At 39.4% G+C, this 22776-nt stretch overlaps 1 protein-coding gene across 1 annotated transcript; it reads right to left on the reverse strand.

Annotated features, from left to right (window-relative positions):
* Window positions 1–9448: 9448 nt before the first annotated feature.
* On the reverse strand, window positions 9449–15440 carry LOC307256056 (phospholipid phosphatase-related protein type 5-like; the record flags this gene model as incomplete). The annotated part of the gene is made up of 6 exons (XM_080034922.1): window positions 9449–9478; window positions 10534–10674; window positions 12194–12370; window positions 12876–13126; window positions 13615–13747; window positions 15237–15440. 6 exons carry the CDS (start codon window positions 15438–15440, stop codon window positions 9449–9451), a joined length of 936 nt encoding a protein of 311 aa, XP_079891048.1.
* Between the last annotated feature and the right edge of the window lie 7336 nt (window positions 15441–22776).

Genomic DNA, 22776 nt, shown 5'->3' on the forward strand with positions numbered 1-22776 from the left:
TAAGATACATGAGAAAAAAAGTTAGGAGTGTCAAAGTCTCAACTTGTGTTAAAGGCAAATGCAACAAAAGTGAGTCTACAGCAACGTATTAAACTGATCAACTTTACAGGGATCCAGGTTTGATCAGTGGATATCAGTCAGGATTCCATGCTGTACTGGTCTAAATGATGATTCACAGTTTTTCTGCTTTCTGACAATATCGTCCTTTAACGAAAAAACATACATGTTACAAGAGACACCATCTGAATGACTTTCAATATAATGGCACTGTCACATACAAACTAAGTCCACAAGTGCTTTTCTTCTCTGCCCTGTCCTCCTGCTTCTCCCCTGCTGTTCCCAGTTCTACTCCTTTGACCATGAAGAACAAGGTGGCTGTGGTGAGGCGGGTAGGGTAGGGCGCTCGTGACAATGAACCCTAAATTGCTCCTGATAGTATCTTTCACCTTGTGTGGTGGCTGCTGCTATCAGGGTATGAATGGATACAGAATGTGTGTGAACAGGTCTCCCTTGTAAATAAGAGTTCCGTCTAAAGTGATTACTTGTAAATAAAGGTTAAAAAAACTACAACTGCTGACTGTTGTTACCTTCAGCTTTGGTAGTGTGTTCTTGCTGCATATATCTATAAAGTCTAAAGAGACAACAGCCTTAAAAGACCCCCTGTTTTACAAGCTCTCTTGCTTAACTACAGCTGCCGTGTGTGTGTGTGTGTGTGTGTGTGTGTGTGTGTGTGTGTGTGTGTGTGTGTGTGTGTGTGTGTGTGTGTGTGTGTGTGTGTGTGTGTGTGTGTGTGTTTGCTGACTGGCTCACTCCTAGTCTCAAAACCCCCTTTAATGACATATACAAATGATCATATGTATAGTTGAATTATTATACAGCATATGCAAAGTATATTGTCAAATGTCAATGTAAAAGTGATTGTGATTTTTATGTTTCTTCTTTTACCCTACCGGTCTAAAGGGCTGCAGCTGCTGCATTCCCTATATGGAGTAGTTCCTTGACTTCATATTCAGAAATACATGTGTGTCTTTTTACAAACTATGGGTTCAAATCTCCTATCTATATGATGCCCTGCTGCTCCAGCTGTCCATACTGTGTTCCATGGAATTCCCTTGTTGTGCTTTGTAATGTTTTTTTGTTTGTTTGTTTGCAGTCTCTTCTGTTACTATCATAGTGTTATTCATGATAAAAGCCTATATTATCCCATTGATTTGACCAACAGCCTTCTTTGTAGGTCCTTTGTAACAATGAGCTGTTAGCTGCTTAGCTAGTGTGCTTGCTTGTGAGTCAGGCCTTCATTCATTTCTACTCTGTGAACGGACAGAGTAGATCAATAACTGAAAAAAAGAAAAGGGGTTTTGGTTTATTGATTCCTAGATGGTTATGGTTTACTAACCAGGCGGTACACGTTTAATATCCAGCAGTTTAGTTTGTAGACGACAGCTGAGCAGTAATGCTGTTGAGTCTGAATGACGGTGTTCAGCAGTAACAGCCTGCTTCATTACAACAGCTACTTGATGACCACATTGGACAAATCCTTGATACAAATCCCCTTTGTGTGTCACCATAATCAACATCAACATAAAGCTAAATGTGAAATCCACCAGTCTCTAGCTTCATTTCCCAGGCTGTAGAGTCAGCTGTATGTGTATAGGTTAGCAGGCTGTGTGTTTAATATAGCTGAGGGGTCAGGCATGTTTACAGTCTTCCAACATGTTTAAATGGGGGTCGAGGGAGTGCAAGGTATTCTTAGAAAGAAACATACTCATTTCCTGCTTCTATTTCAAGGGCACCATTTGGTCAACTGTGAGTGAAAATCCAGGTGGCTGCTATAAGGCATGTGTACTTAGCTACTGCAATTCACTTACTACAACAGATTTGACAACAAAGTCTAATCATCCAGGTATTTCACCCAACAGTCCTTAATCTCCTGTCAGGGCATGGGGTCAGCGGTAGACTCTATAGCTACACAAACAGTATCCTGACAAGTTATTGACCCACTGGCCTCAGGTCAGCCGAGAGAAACGGCTTTCGTATTAATTTTGCTCCAAGTCCCCTCAACAAACCAGCCCATCTACAGTGTAGGACAGGGGTGGCCAACCAGTCAGAGACAAAGAGCCAAATTTTTTTTTTTTTTTTCGTGGGGAGCTTGCACATGCATACACAAGCATTATTTATTAAAAAAAAAAAAAAAAAAAAACAGGGGGCCCCACACTAGGACTTGAAAAAACGGGCCCCCAGATCGTTAAGGCCGCCCCTGTGATAATGACAGGACTGGACTCCTACAGTACTAAAGACGACAGGGCAGTCATTTTCAACAATGAACATTGTGTGCACTGCCTCACACACAAACTCTCAGTTCAACCAAGTCCACAAACAAAAATATAACAATTTAAAATAGCGTTTTTCTCTTACTATGCATGTTGCTTTGTGGGACTTACTTTTAGCATGGAGAGAGCTGAAGTGGCGCCGAAGATTTGAAGCCTTGAAATGCGCAAATGACACCTGGCATATAAGGCAGAATGGCCTGCCATAACGTTCAACAAAAAATATGAACTCTCCCACTCTGTTTCGGAGCGAACTTGACACAAATAGTTTACTCACGGAAAACCTCCCTCCAAGCTGAGCGGGCAGTTTTATGTTGCGTCCGCACCAAACGTTTGCGAACGTTATGTTGCGTCCTCAATTAAACATTTGCGAACAGGCATAGGGCATACACATAGGGCCTACACATTAATACAATTAAAAATTAAATAATAGACAACATGTAAAACGAACGTAAGAGCCGCATGAAACGTTTGCGAACATGCACACACATAGGCCCACACAAAAAAAAAGTATAAAAAAAAAAAAAAAAAAAAAAAATTATAATCACATAATTTGATATGAACTGAAGAGCCGCACGAAGCTGGGCAAAGAGCCGCATGCGGCTCGCGAGCCGCGGGTTGGCCACCCCTGGTGTAGGAGAAGTACTCCATGTTATTCTGCCCTAACTCCCTCAAACAAGACATATGGCCTGTCAGCCCGAGGCGGGGGCTTAATCTGACCCACCTCCATTCACACTGTCAGTTTGACAGCTCTCTATTCATCCAGTCACTGGTCACATCATCTCCTAAATGAAGGTCAAACACATTTGCCAAGTGGCCTGTCAATAATCAAATAGGACAAAAGACTGACACTGATTTCCAATGCTACAAAATAAAAGCTTTTTATAATTAGCGTTTGTATGTCAGCCTGTCAGTGAGTTAGTCAGGTAAGCAGAGAGTAAAGCGGTGGGCACACTGAGGTAATCTGCTGTGATGGAGCTGATAATCTGTGTAAGCCATCTGTTTGCCTGCCGTACACATTCAGAGGGACCATGTGGGATGACCTGTACGTCTACCATGTGCTAAATATCTCACTATAGCTGACTATTAGTACCTGCACACATTTTATGAAGTGGTTAAAAAAGCATTCCCAGAGTGGAGAAATGCCTTACACAGTATAGGGGATGGGAGGGGTGAGCTCGGATGTTGGGGCCCAAATGTAATGAGCCAAATCAACTATGAATTAAAGTAAATTATAAAAAAGACAAATGACATGAGCCTTTACAATCTCAACTTTCAGAATCAACTTTCAGGCTTGGTACCAAAGCAATCCCTTTGGGTAACTATTTGTTTCAGGACAATGCACATTAATGAACATGTACAGCAGTACACGTAAAAATGCCAGATTGTAGCCCGGGGGCTCATTTCCATCTGTAGTCCATTAGGCAGGTTGATGTTACAATACAAATGACAAAGATATACAATAGAGTCAGAGTCTTCAACTGATCGGAAAACAAACCAATCACCAAATTTGAAGATCCTTCTTTTCATTGGACACTATATGAGGCTATTATACATGACAGCTGGAAAGCGTTGTACTTTACTGTGATGGCCATTTGAATGCACTTGTTCAGAGACCTTTGCTTAAAAGCTACATACTTATCCTAAACAATAGTGCTACACAAGTGCTATTATAAGGGAATATAATTATGTAATACAGTAAATTAATTAAATACATTTAAACATTTCTCAAAATAAGAATGTAGGCTATATAAAAAGTGAAGAGTCTTTAAATGGGTGTACTACTACCTTGTTGGAGCTCGCAGTGTGTACACTATTAGGCTAAACTCCTACTGCGACAAGCAAGGAGAAACTGAAGCTTAAACAGAATTAAGGAATAATCTTCTTCCCCTCTCCTTGATTGCCATGCTGTGTCCTCTTTCTCTCTCATCGGTGCACTTCACCACATTGTGTCCGTCTGTTTAAAACAATTTCCCCCATTTTAGACCTACCATGACTGTCTGCTGAGCTCCAATATAACAAGACTCCTTTGCTGGGCAGTAAAGGAAAACATGCTCAAAATAAATAGCTCTAAAACTGTTGTTTGAGCTTTTTTTCCAAGTTATTTTAAACTTTGAAACAATGTGACCACATGTAGGAAAGTCACTTAATGACAAAGTGAATTGGTAGTAGATGCTACAGCTTGTTTCTTATACAGACCAAGAGGAAGCTTAATAATTAAAAAATGAAGGAGATACTGCTCAGCTAGCTTACCTGTCTGCAGCCCTCTTATTTGGTCTCTCGTCTGTCTCGCGCCGGACGGTTGTGCCCGGCGGGAAGCGCGCGCGAGACCCCCCGGCTGCAGGTGGAGGTGGGCGGGGCTATGTGAGTGTCCGTGTTACAGCTGATTGACAGTTGGCTGCCCTCCTGTCAGCCAATAGCCATGAGATAAGTCTTGCTGATAGAATGTGTAGTCTCCGTCGAGCTGTCTGAGAGTTATATGACACATCTGTGGGCGTGGGTGGGATGAGGAAGGTGGGGGGAGTTGCACGCAGACGTGTGTAGCCATGTTGTTGTGGTGTTTTATCCCTGTATACTAATAATCTGTCTTGTTACTGTGTTGTATTTTTGTGACCTGCCAAGGGACTACAGATGCAAATTAGCTTAAAGCTATAATCTGGTATAGTGCATCAAATGGCAACATTTATGTTCTAACTGTACATTGTCCCTTTTAAATAAAGATTTTAAATAAAAAAAATCTACAACCAATACTTCTGTAATAGGTAGCCTAAGTCATTTTGCAATATTTTAAATTTGTTAAGGAATATAAGTAGCCAAAAGTCTCAAAATGCACCAATGTTTGGAAGACAAACAAGGTGTTTTGCCTGCTTTATTTCACTTTGAATGTCAGCTATTTGCTGTCTTTGTTCAGAAACCTATTATTAATCTATTAGGGTTCACAAAACGGTGAATTCAGGCATCTTGGGACAACTGGCATCTTGGGACAGTTAAGCTTAATCTTGTTTTTCTTTTAATGAATAATATTTTATTTCTAAAATTCTATACTGAGCCAATCATGAGAAAGTTTGGAATGAAAAAATATTGGTTATGTGGTCATGACATCACTTTTGGTGGCATGGTCTAGCCATATTCAACAGCATTGCAGTGAATTTCGATGAAAAGTCAAATGACATAGCGTTTTCTTGTAAATGATGTTAAGATCATAAAAATCTAACACATGTATGGATGTTTGTAATGTGTATATATTATGTTAGGTAATAGAGTGGTCAATCAGAATTTTAAAAAATCATGTTCAGATCAATCTTATTTTCTGTAAAAAATTTGATTTTGTCACTGTCCCAAGATGCCAATTGCCAATTGGCATCTTGGGACAGTGTATTACTGGCATCATGGGACACAGTGATTCAAGTCATTTTAATGGGGAATTTTGTCCTCATACATTTAGATGGTAAAATTTGCAAATCGATTATTCCAAATAGCTTTTATTATAAAAAAAAATCGGTTTATAATAGCTAGCAAGCAATAGCATCACATTTATCATTAGCACTGCCAGCTAGCTCAATGGTAGTTTTAGTGAATATTTGTTGAGTTCATTTTTTTTGATTTTCCTAGGCAATATAGCTCAACAATGATTAAGATAATCTGTTACACCCTTCCTTTGAGATTAAAGTGGTTTTTATTTGAATTGCTACTGTTTTATTACTTCAATTTGATGTGTTTTAAGTGTCCCAAGATGCCAATAACAGGTGTCCCAAGATGACAGTAATGCCTTGAAAAATGTTTTTTTGGGTCAATGTGTGTTTGCTGAAGAGTCATTCATCCTGTGTTTAATTTTGACTTATTTTTTCTTCTCTGTTGTATAGTAGAGATCTCAAGCTGTTTAGAATGGTATCATGTGATGGGAAAAGACCTTTGAATCATACTTAAAACTTCCACAAGACATATATTTTCGGAAAGTGTCCCAAGATGCCTGAATTCACCCTGACTTTACCCTGGTGCTGACAGGCAGAACTTGGACCTAAGCATGTGTCTGCCGGGAGGGTAAATAAAGGCCTGATAATAGGATGGGGGTGGATGGGCAACTTTTATGAGTTCAATTTTTAACCTTCAGATGCCCACTGCTTGTGTCAGTACTCTCAACAACAATTACAACCACTAGCAATACTTAATTTGGTTATATTGGGGGTATACATTCAATTGTTGTGTGGTACATTATAGAAAGATGTAATGTTCACAAAAGAAACTGCATGTGTTAAAATTTAAATGAGCGATAACTGGCTTAAAATATGTCAAAATGTTTATTTCTGTATAAGCTTGATTATTTTAATATACACTAATTTTTGTAATGACCAAAACAAAAATTTTGAAATAGGGTTCACGAGCAATAATGTACTAAAAAAGTCCTTTGAAGTCATTGGAGTGCTAAATAGTTTTATTTCAAAATATGAAGTAGTACATGACATTTAATGGTATAGTTGTGACAAAAAACATAACATAATAAAATGTTTTATGTAAATGACAGTTGCGAGCCTTTGCGTTTCTCAACATGATTATTCAACAATGCATTGTCATAACTATTGGCATTGCTCACTTTGTCAGTCAGCTGCAGTTAAGTCTCCAGTCCTGAAAAAAAGAGAAAAATTAATCTGATCTTCATCAACCAGATGATAAGATAAGATAAGATAAGATATACTTTATTCATCCCAGCAGGGTAATGTAGGTGTTCCAGCAGCCAGCATACACATACACACAACACAACACATATAGATACATATCCCACCCATACAAAAAACATGAGCCCACAATACATAGCCTAGATAAAAACAAAGTGGTATGGATGGTCCCTGTGCATAAGTAACTGTTAATCGTAGATAAAAGTACAGAAATACTAGCTCTGCCAGTGCATGGTATGATAGGAAAATAATAATTATGATACAAAAGCAATCAAGTGTGCAAACATACAGGTGCAAAAATACACATGTTAACTTATGTGTGCAAGAATCAGGGTTCTAGTTAGTATAAGCTTTCCTCCATTATTCCTACGGTCCGTTGTTAAGGATAGTGGTTAGTTCTGAAACTATAATGTGATGAAATTAATTTTAAATTAGAATCAAGACAGCGTAATAAAAAAGGGACTGGAAAGCTCCTACTTCATTGTGACATTAACATACTGTATTTACATGTGATGCTCACGCACATTGGCATGTTTTTATTTACAAAGCCTTGACCGGGAAGCTTTCTCGTTATTTAACAGAAATGCTGCAAATCTCAGATGGGCTTTATCAGACCCGCTCCACTGACATGCTTATGCTTTATGTCCCACAAGCCCGGTCTGAGCTGGGAAAGACAGCTTTTAGCTTCAGTGCCCCTGACTCCTGGAACAACTTACAGCAACAAATTAAACTAAATAACTTCATATCCTTTAACCAATTTAAACAAATTATCTTAAATCTGCCAAACTCTACCTGTAACTGTTTTAATTAGGCTATATTGTACTTTCACCCATTTAATTTTAATTGCTGCCACTTAATCTTCACCACTGTGTAAATGTTTCAATTCTTTTTCTCTTCACCTGTTGTTGTGTATTTGATGTATTTGCGTTGAATATTGTTTATGTATTGTTGTTTTTCCTTTGAATTTGTTTGAACTCGACGTCATTGAAAATGAGGGTCACCCCTCAATTGGTCTCTCGAGGATAAATAAAAGTTAAATGAAATGAAATGAAATAACACTACAGCTCATTCAGAAGAGACAAAGGTCTGTTCATAGCAGCCTACTTTATCATACTTGAAAGAATGCTGGCCCCGTGTGTGCACTGTATCATTTATAACAATAGGCTACTAGAGCAGCAAGGGGCATTGGTCCATGGACAAAACACAGTAACTGTGTAAAAAATAAATAATCTCTTTGCTGGCCTGTGAGTCTGAAGCAATACATGCAGCGTGCTGTCAAACACATGTTCACCTGAGCAGAAAAACACAGACGAACACATAGCAAGTAAAGCATACTCGGTAGTGAGCGTTTTTGTTTCATTGTTAGAAGTGGCATTACTGCTGATCATGCAAATAAATGACTAAATGAAGCTATATGCAACCAAAATAACACAGTTTTGCACAATAGGTGACCTTTAACTCATGGAAAGCAACTATATTCTAGGACATATTAAATGAATTCATGTTACACTGTACACATGAAGATGCTTGAAGAACATATCTGAATGTAGTCTGCTGCTTCTGGATACTGTAAAGGAGCTACATGTGACATCACTGGCAGAAAAGCATTACTAGATCAGTAACCTTGGTGTAATTGAAGCAAATCATGGTTTATGTTCAAAGTGACTTTTACAGCAGCGTCTGTTAGTATAGGGCTTTGACACCGACTTGGTTCTGGTTCGGTTCTGTAGTCTCAGAACCTTGGCTCTTTCTGGTGGACCAGCCTGTGTTCATACCAGTTTAAACTGAACCAAAGTTTAACCCCGTCTATGTCCTGGTCTAGTGCTTTATTGTGCTGCTCTATAACTTCTCCTGGAAGTCCGTTTGTTCCTAAATCACAAACCAAACATTTAGTGTCCTCGACCAAACACTGACAGTTTGTCTTTCTTGCTGCCTTCGTCTCCTTCCTTCTTCTTCTTCTTCTTCTTTTTCTCGTCGTCACGGCTTAGACACGCCCCTTGATGACATCACAGTTCTCAAGAAAAAAATACTTTTTTTTTGGTTGCAGCTGAGGACCAACTTTTCAGGTTCAGAACCAATTTTTTTTTAGGTGTGAACACGCCGCCCAATCAAAAGTAAGTTCTGGAACCAGAACCGGCACAGACCCTTGTCGGTGTGAGAGCCCTATCAGTGACACCGGTGGTACTGCCAAAATCAATAGACATTTGCAGCCTGTGAAACTAACTTGGCAGCACAAAATGTTAGATACACGTAATGACTGTTGAGATTAATAATAATCTTTGAAAAAATTAAATACTCATGATTAAGGTGGTTATGATCGATTCAAATGCTGCAACAAGGACTGTTGAATGACGAAGGCTTGAATCTCAAGATACAAAGGTCCAAGTGAGACATGGAACGAGAGACTTCCATTTCCCTTTCGTCATGTGGAGGGCAGGGCGCTCATAGTCATGTGATCTCGTTGAAGGAGCCCGGGCTCTGTAGGAGCAGAAAATCAAAATGTAGACATGAATAATTGCCTCTAAGACAGAACTTGTACAATGAGCAGAATATAATATAATATCTCTGTTGTTTGAGTTCCGGACAACTCCTGACAAGGTTTCCATGGTGTGTTTTCAATATTATTCCCATCGCTCTGACAAGTGACACTCCTTTCACTGAAGCTTTTTGCTTTAGGTACATAGCTAGACCTGTTGTTAAACATATTGGCCAGATTACCTTTACTGTTTGTCCACTGTAGCAATGTTATTGGCTTTGAATCTAGCTAGCATAACAACAGCTCTGTGGCAAACAGCTGGGCTGCAGGGTTCAGTCAGCCGAGCTGGCTAGTTCTCCCGTTGCTAAATCGTATCTATGGACTGTCCTATGTATTTACTGGAGAACTGAACTACGTTTATATAAGAACCTCTTGAGATTGTAATGAATAACGCCTCCATGTCGTCCTTTAATTCCTAATTAAGGACACCTCATTGGGCATTATCTCTAACATATTAACGGCTTGCAGTATACTCTTCATCCGCTAAACATCTGTTTCGTGGTGACATCCATACCGGAGGCAGCCAATACTGCAGCCAGACCCTATACTGGGCCAATCAGAGCCTGCGTTCGGACCTTGATCCCTCATAGTGGAAGGCAGTTTCCGATGGGTTCATTTAGTTGTCAATCTAGCCTTGTGAGACCAGCTTTACAAGCTTATTTGTTGAGCCATGTTGAGTTCAACCACTACATGAACCAATCAGGGGCTGCCTTCCACTAACGGACGGAAGGTAGGGAGGGTCCGTTCTGACTGGAGGCTAGATTGATGACTATGTGAACCAATCAGGGGCTGCCTTCCACTAAAGGATGGGACGGGCTCCTCCCCACGGAGAGTGGAGAAAGTCCAGACTGATACGGTATATGGGAGATAAAGGAATGTGAAGTTTGTGAGATCTAGCGGCTCTCATCAGGCTAGCATTGTGCTGTCTTATGTGTGTCATTTGAGAAAAAAGTAAACAAATACCTAGAATCGGATATGTACTGTATGTTGTACGTACCCGTGTTACAATGTATTGGTTCCTGGCTTCCATGCTGTGATTCATTTGGGCAGAAGCTTCATCAGTGTTAGCAGTTCCTGAATCTGAGAGACTGTGAGAAATCCCAGGCCTCTTTTTAAAGTACTGAACCACAAACACAACCTGGGAGGAGAGGAGGAAGACGTTGACTAAAGTCAGGTACTGTCACATTAAATCAGGAGTCAGCCATTCAAAATCAGTGAATATCTGTTCCTTCCGATACCATGTCCATACTGTGTATGCACGTTTTAAAAAAATATCCAGTGTTAATACACAGCCTAGGCTCTGTAAACAGACATATTGCTAGCTACGATGGGCCTCTTTGCGTACAGGCCAGTTTACAGAACCTAGGTTGTTACCTAGGGCTGGATTTCTTTCAGCGCGCACACAACACAGTACGTATAGGTAAAAGATCATGAGGAGATATTCACTGATTTTGAGAACAATTGTTCTCCAGAATCGCTGACTCCAGCGTAATTTCCAGAGAAATGAACTGTCTGCATTGCCAAATAAAGGACCCAAGGAACAAACACAGTCCTATAGAAAAAAGAGTGAGCCAACACAAAGAACTGCATCATGGGCTTTCTACTATTGATAGTGTGGCTAGAGGGAAACAGAGCTGTCTCCATCATGTTTAGGTTGCTTCTGTGAGCCAGCTTTATGAAGCAGCCCAGACCTCACTGCATTGACTCCTTACACAAAGGAGGAATTCAAGTTCATTCAAGCAACAACAACATGTACTGCTCTGAGTGTGTGTGTCCTGAAGCAAGTTAGTCCATTAGAGCAGGTTTCTATGAATGATGATGTACTGTGGCAGGGTGGTCTCTGGTTAGTTTGATAAACCACCTTCAAATGGAATGTGTGTGAGGGAGAGGCATTCATGTGAAATCAGTACGTTAGAGTTCAGAGAAGTGAGTGAATGTGAGGGGAAAAAAACAGTCAGAAGTCAGAAGAATTACAGAAATGTTAACTATTTGGTATTCATTATTTTGATTATTTGATTGATTTATTGATTTAAAATGTGTCAAACTCTCTCAGCTCCTTCCCTGTAAGTGAAGTGTTTACAGCTGCTAATATGCAAACATGGTTATGTTTAGAGTTTGAGTTTGAAATCTAAAGAATGCAGGGTTCCCCTAAGACAGAGCTGATTGCTAGCATAACGCATACATGAGGAAGCCCGGCCTAAACGGACATGGAATCATACATTTTATTTCAGTTTCCACGTGATAACATTCTTCTCTATTGCATTGTTGAGAGGGCCCAATGACTGCTGCTGTACTTGTCAGAATGACCAATTATCCTCTTGAATCTGGAATCTTAACTAGTAAGAAACATGACGGTGTATAATATATAAGCAATGAGAAGAAATGTGCTTGGTTACCTCGTGATCACGAAATAACACAAATGAACAAGCTATCACGCAAAAAAACAGAGGAAATAAAATGAATGATTCCACTTCCGTTTAGGGCTTTCGTACATACATGTTCATTACTACATCACTTTACTCAAGAAGGATAAAAACTATCAAATAATTATAAATAAATAACACTTGCAGGTCTGTCACTAATATAAAAAAAACTGAATTAGACCAATGCATAGTATGTGCTATTACAGCTCATATAAGATGAATATAATAACTGACCAAAAAGACAGCAATAGCTCCCCCGATGGCTTGTCCTGCAATGACATCGCTCCAGTGGTTTCGATACTCTGCCACTCGGTTGGTTCCTGTCAGCACGGCCACACTGACCAATGAGAGGCTGAGGAGGGGCGCGGTCAGGCGGCCTCCACTGGAACCCACACAGGACATGAGGTACATCTGGACAAGAAAAAGGTTATGGGCTGTGTTCCAAACGACCTCACGTCCTCCATCCTACATACTCAACATGTATACTACATACTGTCTACTTAACCATCCATTTTCCAAAAAACTTCTGTGTCGTTTGAAAAGACACAATGCATGGGGCGGTTGAGTAGGAGTAGTAACCTATAGATCCATACACAAAATCTTCACGGAAGTAAGTACTCATCCGGGCATTGATCGCCGACACAAACTCACATACACAACCACAACATACTCAAATTGACATCAAATTAGTACGAGTAGGACGTTAGAGGGACGTTTGGAACACAGCCATGGTGTGTATCGGTATGTGTATGGTGAGGTCAAAGCAGTAGTGAAGTAACTTTGTGTACGTTTTCAGCAGTAAACTAACCCAGGCACTGCAAATGTTAACAACCGCCCCCCCCCCCCCCCCCCCCCTCCCTGAAACTGCATAGTGCTCTTTTAATCTGCACGTGTAAGATGAAACAGAGCCCCTCACCGCCAGGTAAACTGCCGTATACAGACTGAGCGCAGCCTCTTTGGAGGGGAAAGTCTTTCTGGCCTTCATGATGTCATCAGGGTCACCGGTACAAGCCTCTGATTGGCTGACAAAGAAGGGCGTGTCCTGGCAGCCCAGGGCAGTGTAGTTGGGCTGGCAGACGGACAGGAAGTGAGGAGCCAGACTTCCTGTGATCAGCTGACCCACGTTGACAAAGATGTCCGTAGTCAACAGACCAAAGACATACACACCTACAGAGGACACACACATGTTCCATCAGTTGCAATGTGTAACCTAACCCATTCATTTAAAATCAAATCAAATCAAATCAAATCAGTTTTATTTGTATAGCCTAATATCACAAATTGACATTTGCCTCAGTGGTTTTTACATTCCATACACTATGATACAATATGACACCCTGCCCTTACACCCTTAGCTCGGCTGAGAAAAAACTCCCAGTAAAAAACCCTTTACCGGGATTAAAAAATGTTTGAAGAAAAACAGTTCAAAGCAGCACGTTGCTAGACCATTGTTACATTCACGATGATGAATCATTGAATTGATGATGTAATGGGAATAGATCATTCATATCAACATATCAACACAGTGATGGAACAGGAGGGACTGATCCTTTACGTGTGAGTAGCAATACTGCAATATAAACATATTGAATAAAAATAACCACAATAGAGGCTTTACTTATTTTATTGCATTAATCCTAGGCAACTTGTATTACCGAGGAAGCGGAAGGTCCTGCGCACCATGGGGTTCACGTAGCAGCAGTCACCCATGACAACAACCTTCTCTTGGTCGTACAGGCTGTTGGAGTTGGAGTGTAAGAGGAAGATGACTAACTCTACACCTGATATCTGTCACACACAATGGAAAGAAAAAACAGGATTTCAAGGGAGGTTATATCTAAATACTTTTGATTGATTGATTGATTGATTGATTGATTGATTGATTGATTGTCTTTATTTCGAACATGCAAGCAGTACAAAATAATAAAAACAAGTTTAAATAGTAATAGATGAATAAAAAAAAATAAAAAATGCAAAATAAATTAAATAAAAAACAGACACACTTTCTACATGCTCGAAAGGGGGTAGGAAGAAGTAAAAACTTATCTAGTCATACCCCTTAACAGATCAATTTCCCTTGGATAGTTAGTATTATGTTATTAACATGTCTGTATGTATGATAAAAAGCTATAATAATGCATATATATATATATATATATGAATAATTACTTTTTCACTGTAAAAAGCCAAACAAAAGCCTCCACAAGCATTACACCAAGCAGCTCAAATCACTGGCACCACTCAGACCCAACTCTCCAGTGGTGCAGTAAAGGGAAGCAGGCTGCAGCACCATGGACTCCTCACATCCCATTCACCACTCATTTCAGTCACTTCCTTCAGGCATAGTCTATTTGCCAGCCCATAGAGCCCCATTGTGAACCCAGATATGTTCAGTACACCAAAGTTTTATATTAGAAATGGAAAGTATGGGTCCCAAGAAGGTAAAAACTGCCGGATGCTAACTTGTTGGGCAATTAGCGTATAGCGTAGCATGAATTAGCATAATTACCATATTGACAATATTTCAGCAACGGCTTTGCCGATTTGGACAATATTGGATAAGTTTTGAACTCTTTAATTCCCACAGCAATACGACCTCTAAACAAGACCAAATAGACAATACCACTGTTTGCAGCTTTTCTTTACACACTGGCTTTTACTCTTTTATTGAACTGTTTCTGTTCTGTTGTTTTTATGTTGTCTGAGTCACAAACTGGAGGCAATTTGCTGTCACGATGTGATAGACAATTTAGTGCTTGTTTTTTAAAGATGTTTACTTTATAGAGGGACAGATAGTAATACAAGCCTGGTATTACGCCTACGGTGCCCAACATCTCTACCATTGTGTTGTTGAGCAGGGAACTTAACCCCAAACTACTGTGGAAACTTGAGAGGGGATATGCCGAAAGACACATTTCAATGTAACCATAGACTAATAACTTAACTTAACTTAACTTAACTTAACTTAACTTAACTTAACTTAACTTAACTTAACTTAACTTAACTTAACTTAACTTAACTTAACTTAACTTAACTTAGATATGAAATCTATCTCTGGCTCAGTCCTCTTCACAGCAGAGAGGGTCTGCTGTGAAAAGGACTAAGCCTCTATGGGGGGGACGCTCTAACCACACCACGAGCAACACCCCGCCCTCCCCCACCCCCCACCCCCACATAGACATGTTTTTGGAATTGAATTGAAAAGCTCTTTTTACAGTATAGCATCATCATCTTCAAAACAGACAGTGTTTTTTTTAAAGCCCACAGTCAGACTCACCAGTACGACAGGCAGCCCCCCCACCACAGAGTAGAGGATGACAGGCTGTACGCGGCTGTCCTGCTCCGGTCCTGGGTCTGGTTTGGTTAGAGTGGGGTCTCTGCAGAGGAAGCCCTGCTGGGCTGGGCTGAAGGTGTCAGTGAACTCACAGTAGTAGACCAGCATGACTGTAGCCGACAGGATCACAACCTGGAAGTACAGCATGGCAACAGTCTGATCTCACAAGGATACTGGATGCTGTTACCACGGTGATGACGATGAGTTTAGTTGTACAAGCTCCTGGATACTGTTACCACGGTGATGATGATGATGAGGAGGAGTTCAGTCGTACAATCTCCACGGCGATAAAGCATCCAACACATTATTTTAAGTCATTGCTGTTGTTGCTTCCGACCCAATTTTTTCCCAATTTTTCTGGTCTGTAGAAATGGCTTGTGCTCTTTCCAAGTTAATGTCACCTATACCTATACGCATAATCCCAAATTAACAATTCTTGAGGAGAACTCCAGTGCAAAAGCCAAAGCTCAAAGGATGGTGACTGTACTGCAGACCAGGATGACTTTCCCCCTCAGAGACATACAACTAAGTCTTTCTTTTTTTTCTTTTTTTTTCTGTGATTCGGAGGGAGGGAAACCCCTGTCCTTCCGCTTTGGTGAATCCCTTGAATCATGAGACGGCAGTGAAGCAGGGAATTTATTCTATTTCACTGAACAATCTCTAAAGAGACACTGGCAGTCTACCAAACGCAATCCTAGTGTCAGTACTTTGTAATGTTGGTGAATAAGGGAAGGTGGACAGTGTTGAGTTTTCCTCCTGGAGACCTCCTATTTTCTTCCAATTTTTTTCTCCTCCACTTCACTACAATTTCTGTCAGGTTGTGAATTAGTGAGCTGACATACAGTATTTTGGTGTCACCCTCCATTACTATACTATAAACTATATACAAAATCAGTTAAATCCCTGTAAAATTGACTCAGTACAAAATAAAATAATAAAATAAAATAATACACTGAGGCTGCATTCCAATACTTTCTACTATTTAGTATGGTAGAAAAAAGATTTAGAATGTCCTGATTCTTGTGGCCAGATAAAGTATGGTTAGAAATACCTGGATGTCTACTACATCCGGTTGTGATTTTTAGTGTTGAAATCAGCATCCTATTTGGGCGATTCTGAGCCACAATCCAGTGTGCACCGGAAATGACGTCACATCGACGGAGCCTCCATAATGAAAACAAACAGGGATGCGACGGATATAAAAGCAAGAGGCAAGACCAAGGCGCAATGTTATGATGAAATAAATAAGTAAAAGTACGTCCCAAGTGTATGCCTACTGCATCCTAACTAGATTATTTTAATGATCGGATGTAGTATGTAGAATAGAGAAAAGAAAGAGTATGTGATTTGGAACGCAGGGTGAGAAACCAACCAGGTTTCACCAGGAGTACACAATGCTGCCCTCCACTGATAATACTGTGACATAATGTACAGTACATGATAAAGAACTTCAGAAATCTTTAAGGCCTGATAGGACTATGTTGGTCTTGTGTCTCAGTCTGTGCAGTTGGCATGGGTCTAAAACTAAAGGAAAGATGATTAAGAGCTCCAACACAGTGCACTGAACTGTGTGCAGAGACTGTTCATGTGTCCACATACTTGGAAGCTGAGCCAATAGGAAAGGTCTATTCAGTGACTGTAAAACTAATGGACCTTATTTGTAGTTTAGTCTGAATCGTTATCAATGTTTGATGATATTTCAAATCATGGAAAGCAAAGTGATTCTCCTTTTTTAGAATATATGTATTACTTCTTCAGCGGCTTTCCAACCACAGTAGCTTTACAGTCCGTGGCGTACTCAGGTCCTGTCACTAAGGGCCAAACCAGACTATAGCAGCCTAATGGATGGTGATGACTGTTGTGATGACTCCAGATGACTGCATATTGAACATATTGTAAATAGTGTTCATCACATTGCACATTTCAATTTAATTTAATTTAATTTAATTTAATTTAATTTAATTTAATTTAATTTAATTTAATTTAATTTAATTTAATTTAATTTAATTTAATTTAATTTAATTTAATTTAATTTAATTTAATTTAATTTAATTTAATTTTATTTTATTTTATTTTATTTTACTCTCTATTTTATATATAACATTTTATTGTGTACCCTTGCACCATTTAGTATTTATGATTTATTTACTGTAAATATTGTTTATCTTTATCTTATTGTTTTGGCATGTCTAGCAAAACAGGTCAGCAAGATATGCCCAGTCTCCTAGGAGTATTTGTAATTATGAGGGGACATTCAGCTCTTTGAAATCTGAGATTACAGAGTTGAACTTGTTAAAATAAATGTTCCTAGTTTCAACTCTCTCTCTCTTACAAACACACAACATTCTATTAGAACCATACATTGTATTTAATTTTAATTTAATCTCATCTTTCCTCTCCAACTGAACAACCTGAAGACAGGAAGCTCAGAAAAAGACAAAAGAAAGACAAAACTAGAGATATCCAGCTCATCTGAAAATGTCTGAACAGACACAGGTATGTAAATGCTCTACACAGAGTAAGCACTCAATTGCTATATATTAAGTTGTATGTATGTATGGATTGTCAAATATAGTATCATAAATATAGTATAGCAAATTGTATATAGATAGGTTGTATATATAGAGAGATTATAAGGAATACAGTAAGTATAGTACATTTAATAAATATTAATTATTGAACTGTGGAAAAGGGGTAGGATTAAATAAGTTGCATACTTCATCCTACTCCTTTTCAGACATATCAATTGAATATATGTAATTTTCTTTTTTGTGAAATAATTGGAACTTTTGTTTATTGTATTTTCATTCTTTTAATTTTGTTTTGTATTTGTTGCGATGTTTTATTTTTATTTTGACATGTCTGAAATAAATGTAATCAATCAATCAATCAACTTCTTTCTCAATTCAATCGTTTTAGAGTTTAGTGATTATGAAGAGGTGTTGAGAGTTGTGTGTAAAGTATCTGAACAAACACTGTACCCAATTGCTAGTGTTCATGTAAGGCCTACAGTATCTAATATATAGAAGACAAGCATAAACCTTCATAGAATCCCATTTTGCTATATACATTTTATTGCAGTGTCCTGAATACTTTCAGTTCAACTTAAATGTACTGTATATGTACAGCTTTTTACATTTAATTGACGTCCACATTATTTACAGTAAACTCAATGCGCTTTCGTAAACATGTGCAAGCGGAAATTAAAATGCATGCAGCTACGAGTGCACGTGTAAAATCCCACATGCATATTGTGATTACATGTGAAAATGGTGTTTAATGTGATCAACCTCATCGGTCCCTATGTGAATAAATCACAAATGAAATCTACTGTGTGAAGGATTCAAATGTAGGATACAGACAGCCATGAATTAGAACGCACAAAAACAGGAATACTGAACTCCATAACAAATAATAATATGCATTGTCTGCAGCACTAACATGGACACCTCCTTAAACATATGAATAGACAATAATAGAGAAAAACAGTTATATAAAAGTTCCATCACTTTGAGTTAAAAAAACAAACATTTAGACACACATAAATGTGTTGATAACAAGGGACATGACAAGGGACATTACTCATACTGTAATATATCTTACATGTTTACTTAATATTTAATGCAAATTCAAGACTCAAAAAGTGTATTTTTCATATGCGCAACAATTACGGCAGCAGTCATCTGCAACGCAATTCATAGGCAGTGTCAAATTTTATAATCTTGGGGTTATTATAATATCACCTATTATATCTATGATCTATTATAGTGTAACATATTTTGTAGTAGAGTAATATCTGCACCACACTCTGCAAAAAATACTTTTTTCTCAATTCAAGTTTATGTTTCTCCAGTCTGATTCAAGTGACAGTGAGGACGGTTCAAGTTCTCCTGCGTTCTCCCTTAACTCCATCGATGCCCAGATGAGGGACTTCCCCGTCTATGTGTTTAATGACAAGACTGCTGCCCATCCTGATCAGCTGATGTATTGGGATGATGACGTATCTGATGACCAATCAACCAGTGAGATAAGTGTTGAATCATGCTCATCTTGTTGGTGTGAAGATGAAAGTGGATTAGAAGAAGAAGAAGAAGAAGAAGAAGAAGAAGAAGAAGAAGAAGAAGAAGAAGAAGAAGAAGAAGAAGAAGAAGAAGAAGAAGAAGAAGAAGAAGAAGCTACAAGATATGAACAAGGTCGTCGGATCAACCAGCGCTGACGTGACCTCTAGGACCAGTGGAGAGAACCGACAGGGTTCTCACAGCTCTCCAAAGAGTCCCTCAAACAGGTCCTCTCCTGATGCTATGGTAGAACACCACAGGTCCACTCCACTACAGTTGCTGGACTACGAGGACAATGAAATAGAGGCATTTGAAGCCACAAGAAATGTTGTGTCCACCGTCAGCTCAAGTCCACCAGACAGTCAACTCACCTGTTGTGAAATCCTAGAGGTCCCACCCACCGCTCCAAGTGATGGGTTCCAGGAAGCGATGCTTGCTTCTGGAAGTCTGGCTCATGACACTGCTCATGTTAATGCTAAGGACAGCAAACGCTTCATTCAGGTAAGAATGCATTTACATGGTCATCTTAAATCAGTGAGACCACTGAAAATGACCTGAAATAAGACCAGATCTGACCACGTATTGTGTCAGTTTTTTTTAGGTCAGGTGCAACAAGCAAGCAGAAACATTAATAATAATCATGAGATGCCATAGGGAAAGGGCAGTTGGATAGTTGTTCTTTAAGATTTCTGATCCCCCAAGTTTCATCAGTCTATAACTTATCTCCTGCTCTCATACCACCATTTCCTTCACTTCATCGTCAAACTTAACGTAGAGCATTAGAATCCTGTGTTTCTATTCCCCACTCTTCATGAGTGACGAAGCATTTTCTGGAGCAAAAATCAATAGCGGTTGTTTCTGACTTGGATTCACTACATCTTCTGAATATTATCATTTCATTGAACTGTAGACATTCATTTCAATTTCTGTACTGATGTTTGGGTTTTTTTCGACAAAGGATGAGAGGAAGGAGAAGAAAAAGAGGAATTCTTCAGCAGGCAAACACACCGAGCACTTTGCTTTTTTGGTGCAGCTGTTTGCGGCGGTTCGTGCAAAACTCGACAAGTAAAGATCAAAAGCAGGTCCAGCAGGTGGCCTGATAAGAGCTTCTCCCCACCTGTCTTTCTCCTCACTACCACATGTCTCACCCATCTGTTTTTGTTGTGTGTAAACATGCAACAAGGCTCCTTAAAAGAAGAAGTGTGACGTCACGATGCATCTACCACACCGCTGGCTCATTCAGAATATGCTGATTGACATGTAAACGTGAATATTCCTAGACGCTGGACATGGAAACCCCTTATTTGTAATGTTGTCTTAAAGGTCACATATTATGCTAAAATGCACTTTTTAAATGTGTTCTAACATATCCATGGGTCCACGGTGTGCCTAGAGACTGCCAAAATATTTAAAAAAAATAACAATCTCTCCTTTTCTCACTCTCCCTCTTTCTGAAACCCCCACCCCTCCCCCCAATATACTCCAGTCAGAATTCTCCCCTTTTCTGACCTCAAAAACTGGAAAGCCAGAAGCTTCCACTGTGCAGCCCACACCCCTATTTCTTATTGGTCCACGGCCCTGACAGACAGAGGGCGAGGCGTATCTGGCTTCGCTTCCGGACAGGGGGCGGGGGGAGCTCAAAGATTGTGTATTTACGAGGGGAGCTGCAGCTCTTTTTAAAAAATAGGCCATTGTGAGATTAGCTGAACATCAGCATAGTACAATAAATTATCTGAAAGTTTTTTTCAGCAAACAATTAAAGAAAAACGTATTAGGGACCACTAAGACCTTATAATATGGTGTATACTAGAACCGAAAAGTGTATAATATGGGAGCTTTAACTGTATGGACCTTCAATCAGGCAATCAATATCTTGTATTTTTTTACCATGTATAATTAATTGAGAAAATGTATTTTCAAAGAATGTGCTGTGTATGTAAATGTGCTCAATGATAAATTTATTTTAATAAAATGCAATTTTTTTACAGTGTTCTTTGTCTGCTTCTCGAGATGAATGCTTGGATATTGATGGGTGCGAGATGAAAAGTTACAGTGACGGGAAATGTCTCAGTATCTCTGGCCTAGGCCGCCCCTGAGCCCGGTAGCATGCACAAGAATTATTTATTAAAAACAAAGAATAAATAAATGAAAATTTTTCGGGGATGGGTGAAATTTAGTTAAGGCCACTACTGGTCATCCTCCATTACTATACAACTATTTTCAAGTTCAGTTTAATCCCATTGAAATTAACTGCACCAGGAGTTTTAATACAGTGCACTATGCTGCCCTCCAGTGGTAATACTGTGACATAATGTACAGTACATGATGAAGAACTTCAGAAAGCTGGAGTAAGAAAGATGAGTAAGAGCTCCAACACTGTTGTGTCCACATACTTGGAAGCTGAGCCAACAGGAAAGGTCTATTCAGTGACTGTAAAACTAATGGACCTTATTTGTAGTTTAGGCTGAATCGTTATTCATTTTTGATGATATTTGAAATTATGGAAATCAAGGTGATTCTCCTGTTTAAAAATATCTTTATTACTTCTCATTTTCTTTTGTGAACGCAGCACTTGTGTTCTTCTGACCATGGACCTAGGGTTGTGACCCTGTAGAAATGACAGATTCATTATTCTGAATCACATATTATCAATCAAAGTGAGTGTTGTACAGATCATGACATGCCGCCCCTAAAATGCATCAATCTAGTGAACTTTGAGAGGAAAATTAAGAGGCTAAATCAATTGTGTCCTATGTCAGCTGGAGAGATATAAGCTGTGTCTCAATCGAGGGGCCGCATCCTTCTAAGGACGCAGTCTACGCGGTCTATGAAGGCCATAGCCCGTGAAGGCCGAATCGAAGGCCGAACGAGCATTGTTAAACGAGACGGTCTCAGCAGGTCTCCGTTTACGAGCATTTTCGGTTTGCGTAACAAGCCGTTACCTTGCGTGACGACTCGCCGCTCCTGTGCTGCCTAGCAACCCTGATAGCTGCCAACGGAAACAGCCTTGTCAACGGAGGAAAAAAGAAAAAGAAGTTGCCTACCAGACGAAAAGAAAAAAAAGTACAAGAAGAAATAAAAGAAAAGACAAGAAAAAAAGAAAGGAAGATAAAAGTTAAGGAGATGGAGCAACACGTTGCTGTTTTGTTATTTTTTTATTTCTTTTTATGCCATCTCTGAAAAAAACGCAATGAATCTTGGGATATGTTGGGCCGCGAAGGATACATCTGTTGGACTCTTCAACACCGTGAAACGAAGGCTGCATTTCTCGGCCGCATATGAAGGAGCCTTCCAAATGGGACAAGCCTTTGCGCGCCACTATGAAGCAATCGGTCTTCAAATGCAGCCGTCGTAGGCTGCGGCCCCTCGATTGAGACACAGCCGCTTTGCTGTTGCATTGGCAACAACAAGAACACAGCATAGAG

Source organism: Ammodytes marinus, assembly GCF_949987685.1.
Source record: "Ammodytes marinus genome assembly, chromosome: 9".
Taxonomy (NCBI): Eukaryota; Metazoa; Chordata; class Actinopteri; order Uranoscopiformes; family Ammodytidae; genus Ammodytes; species Ammodytes marinus.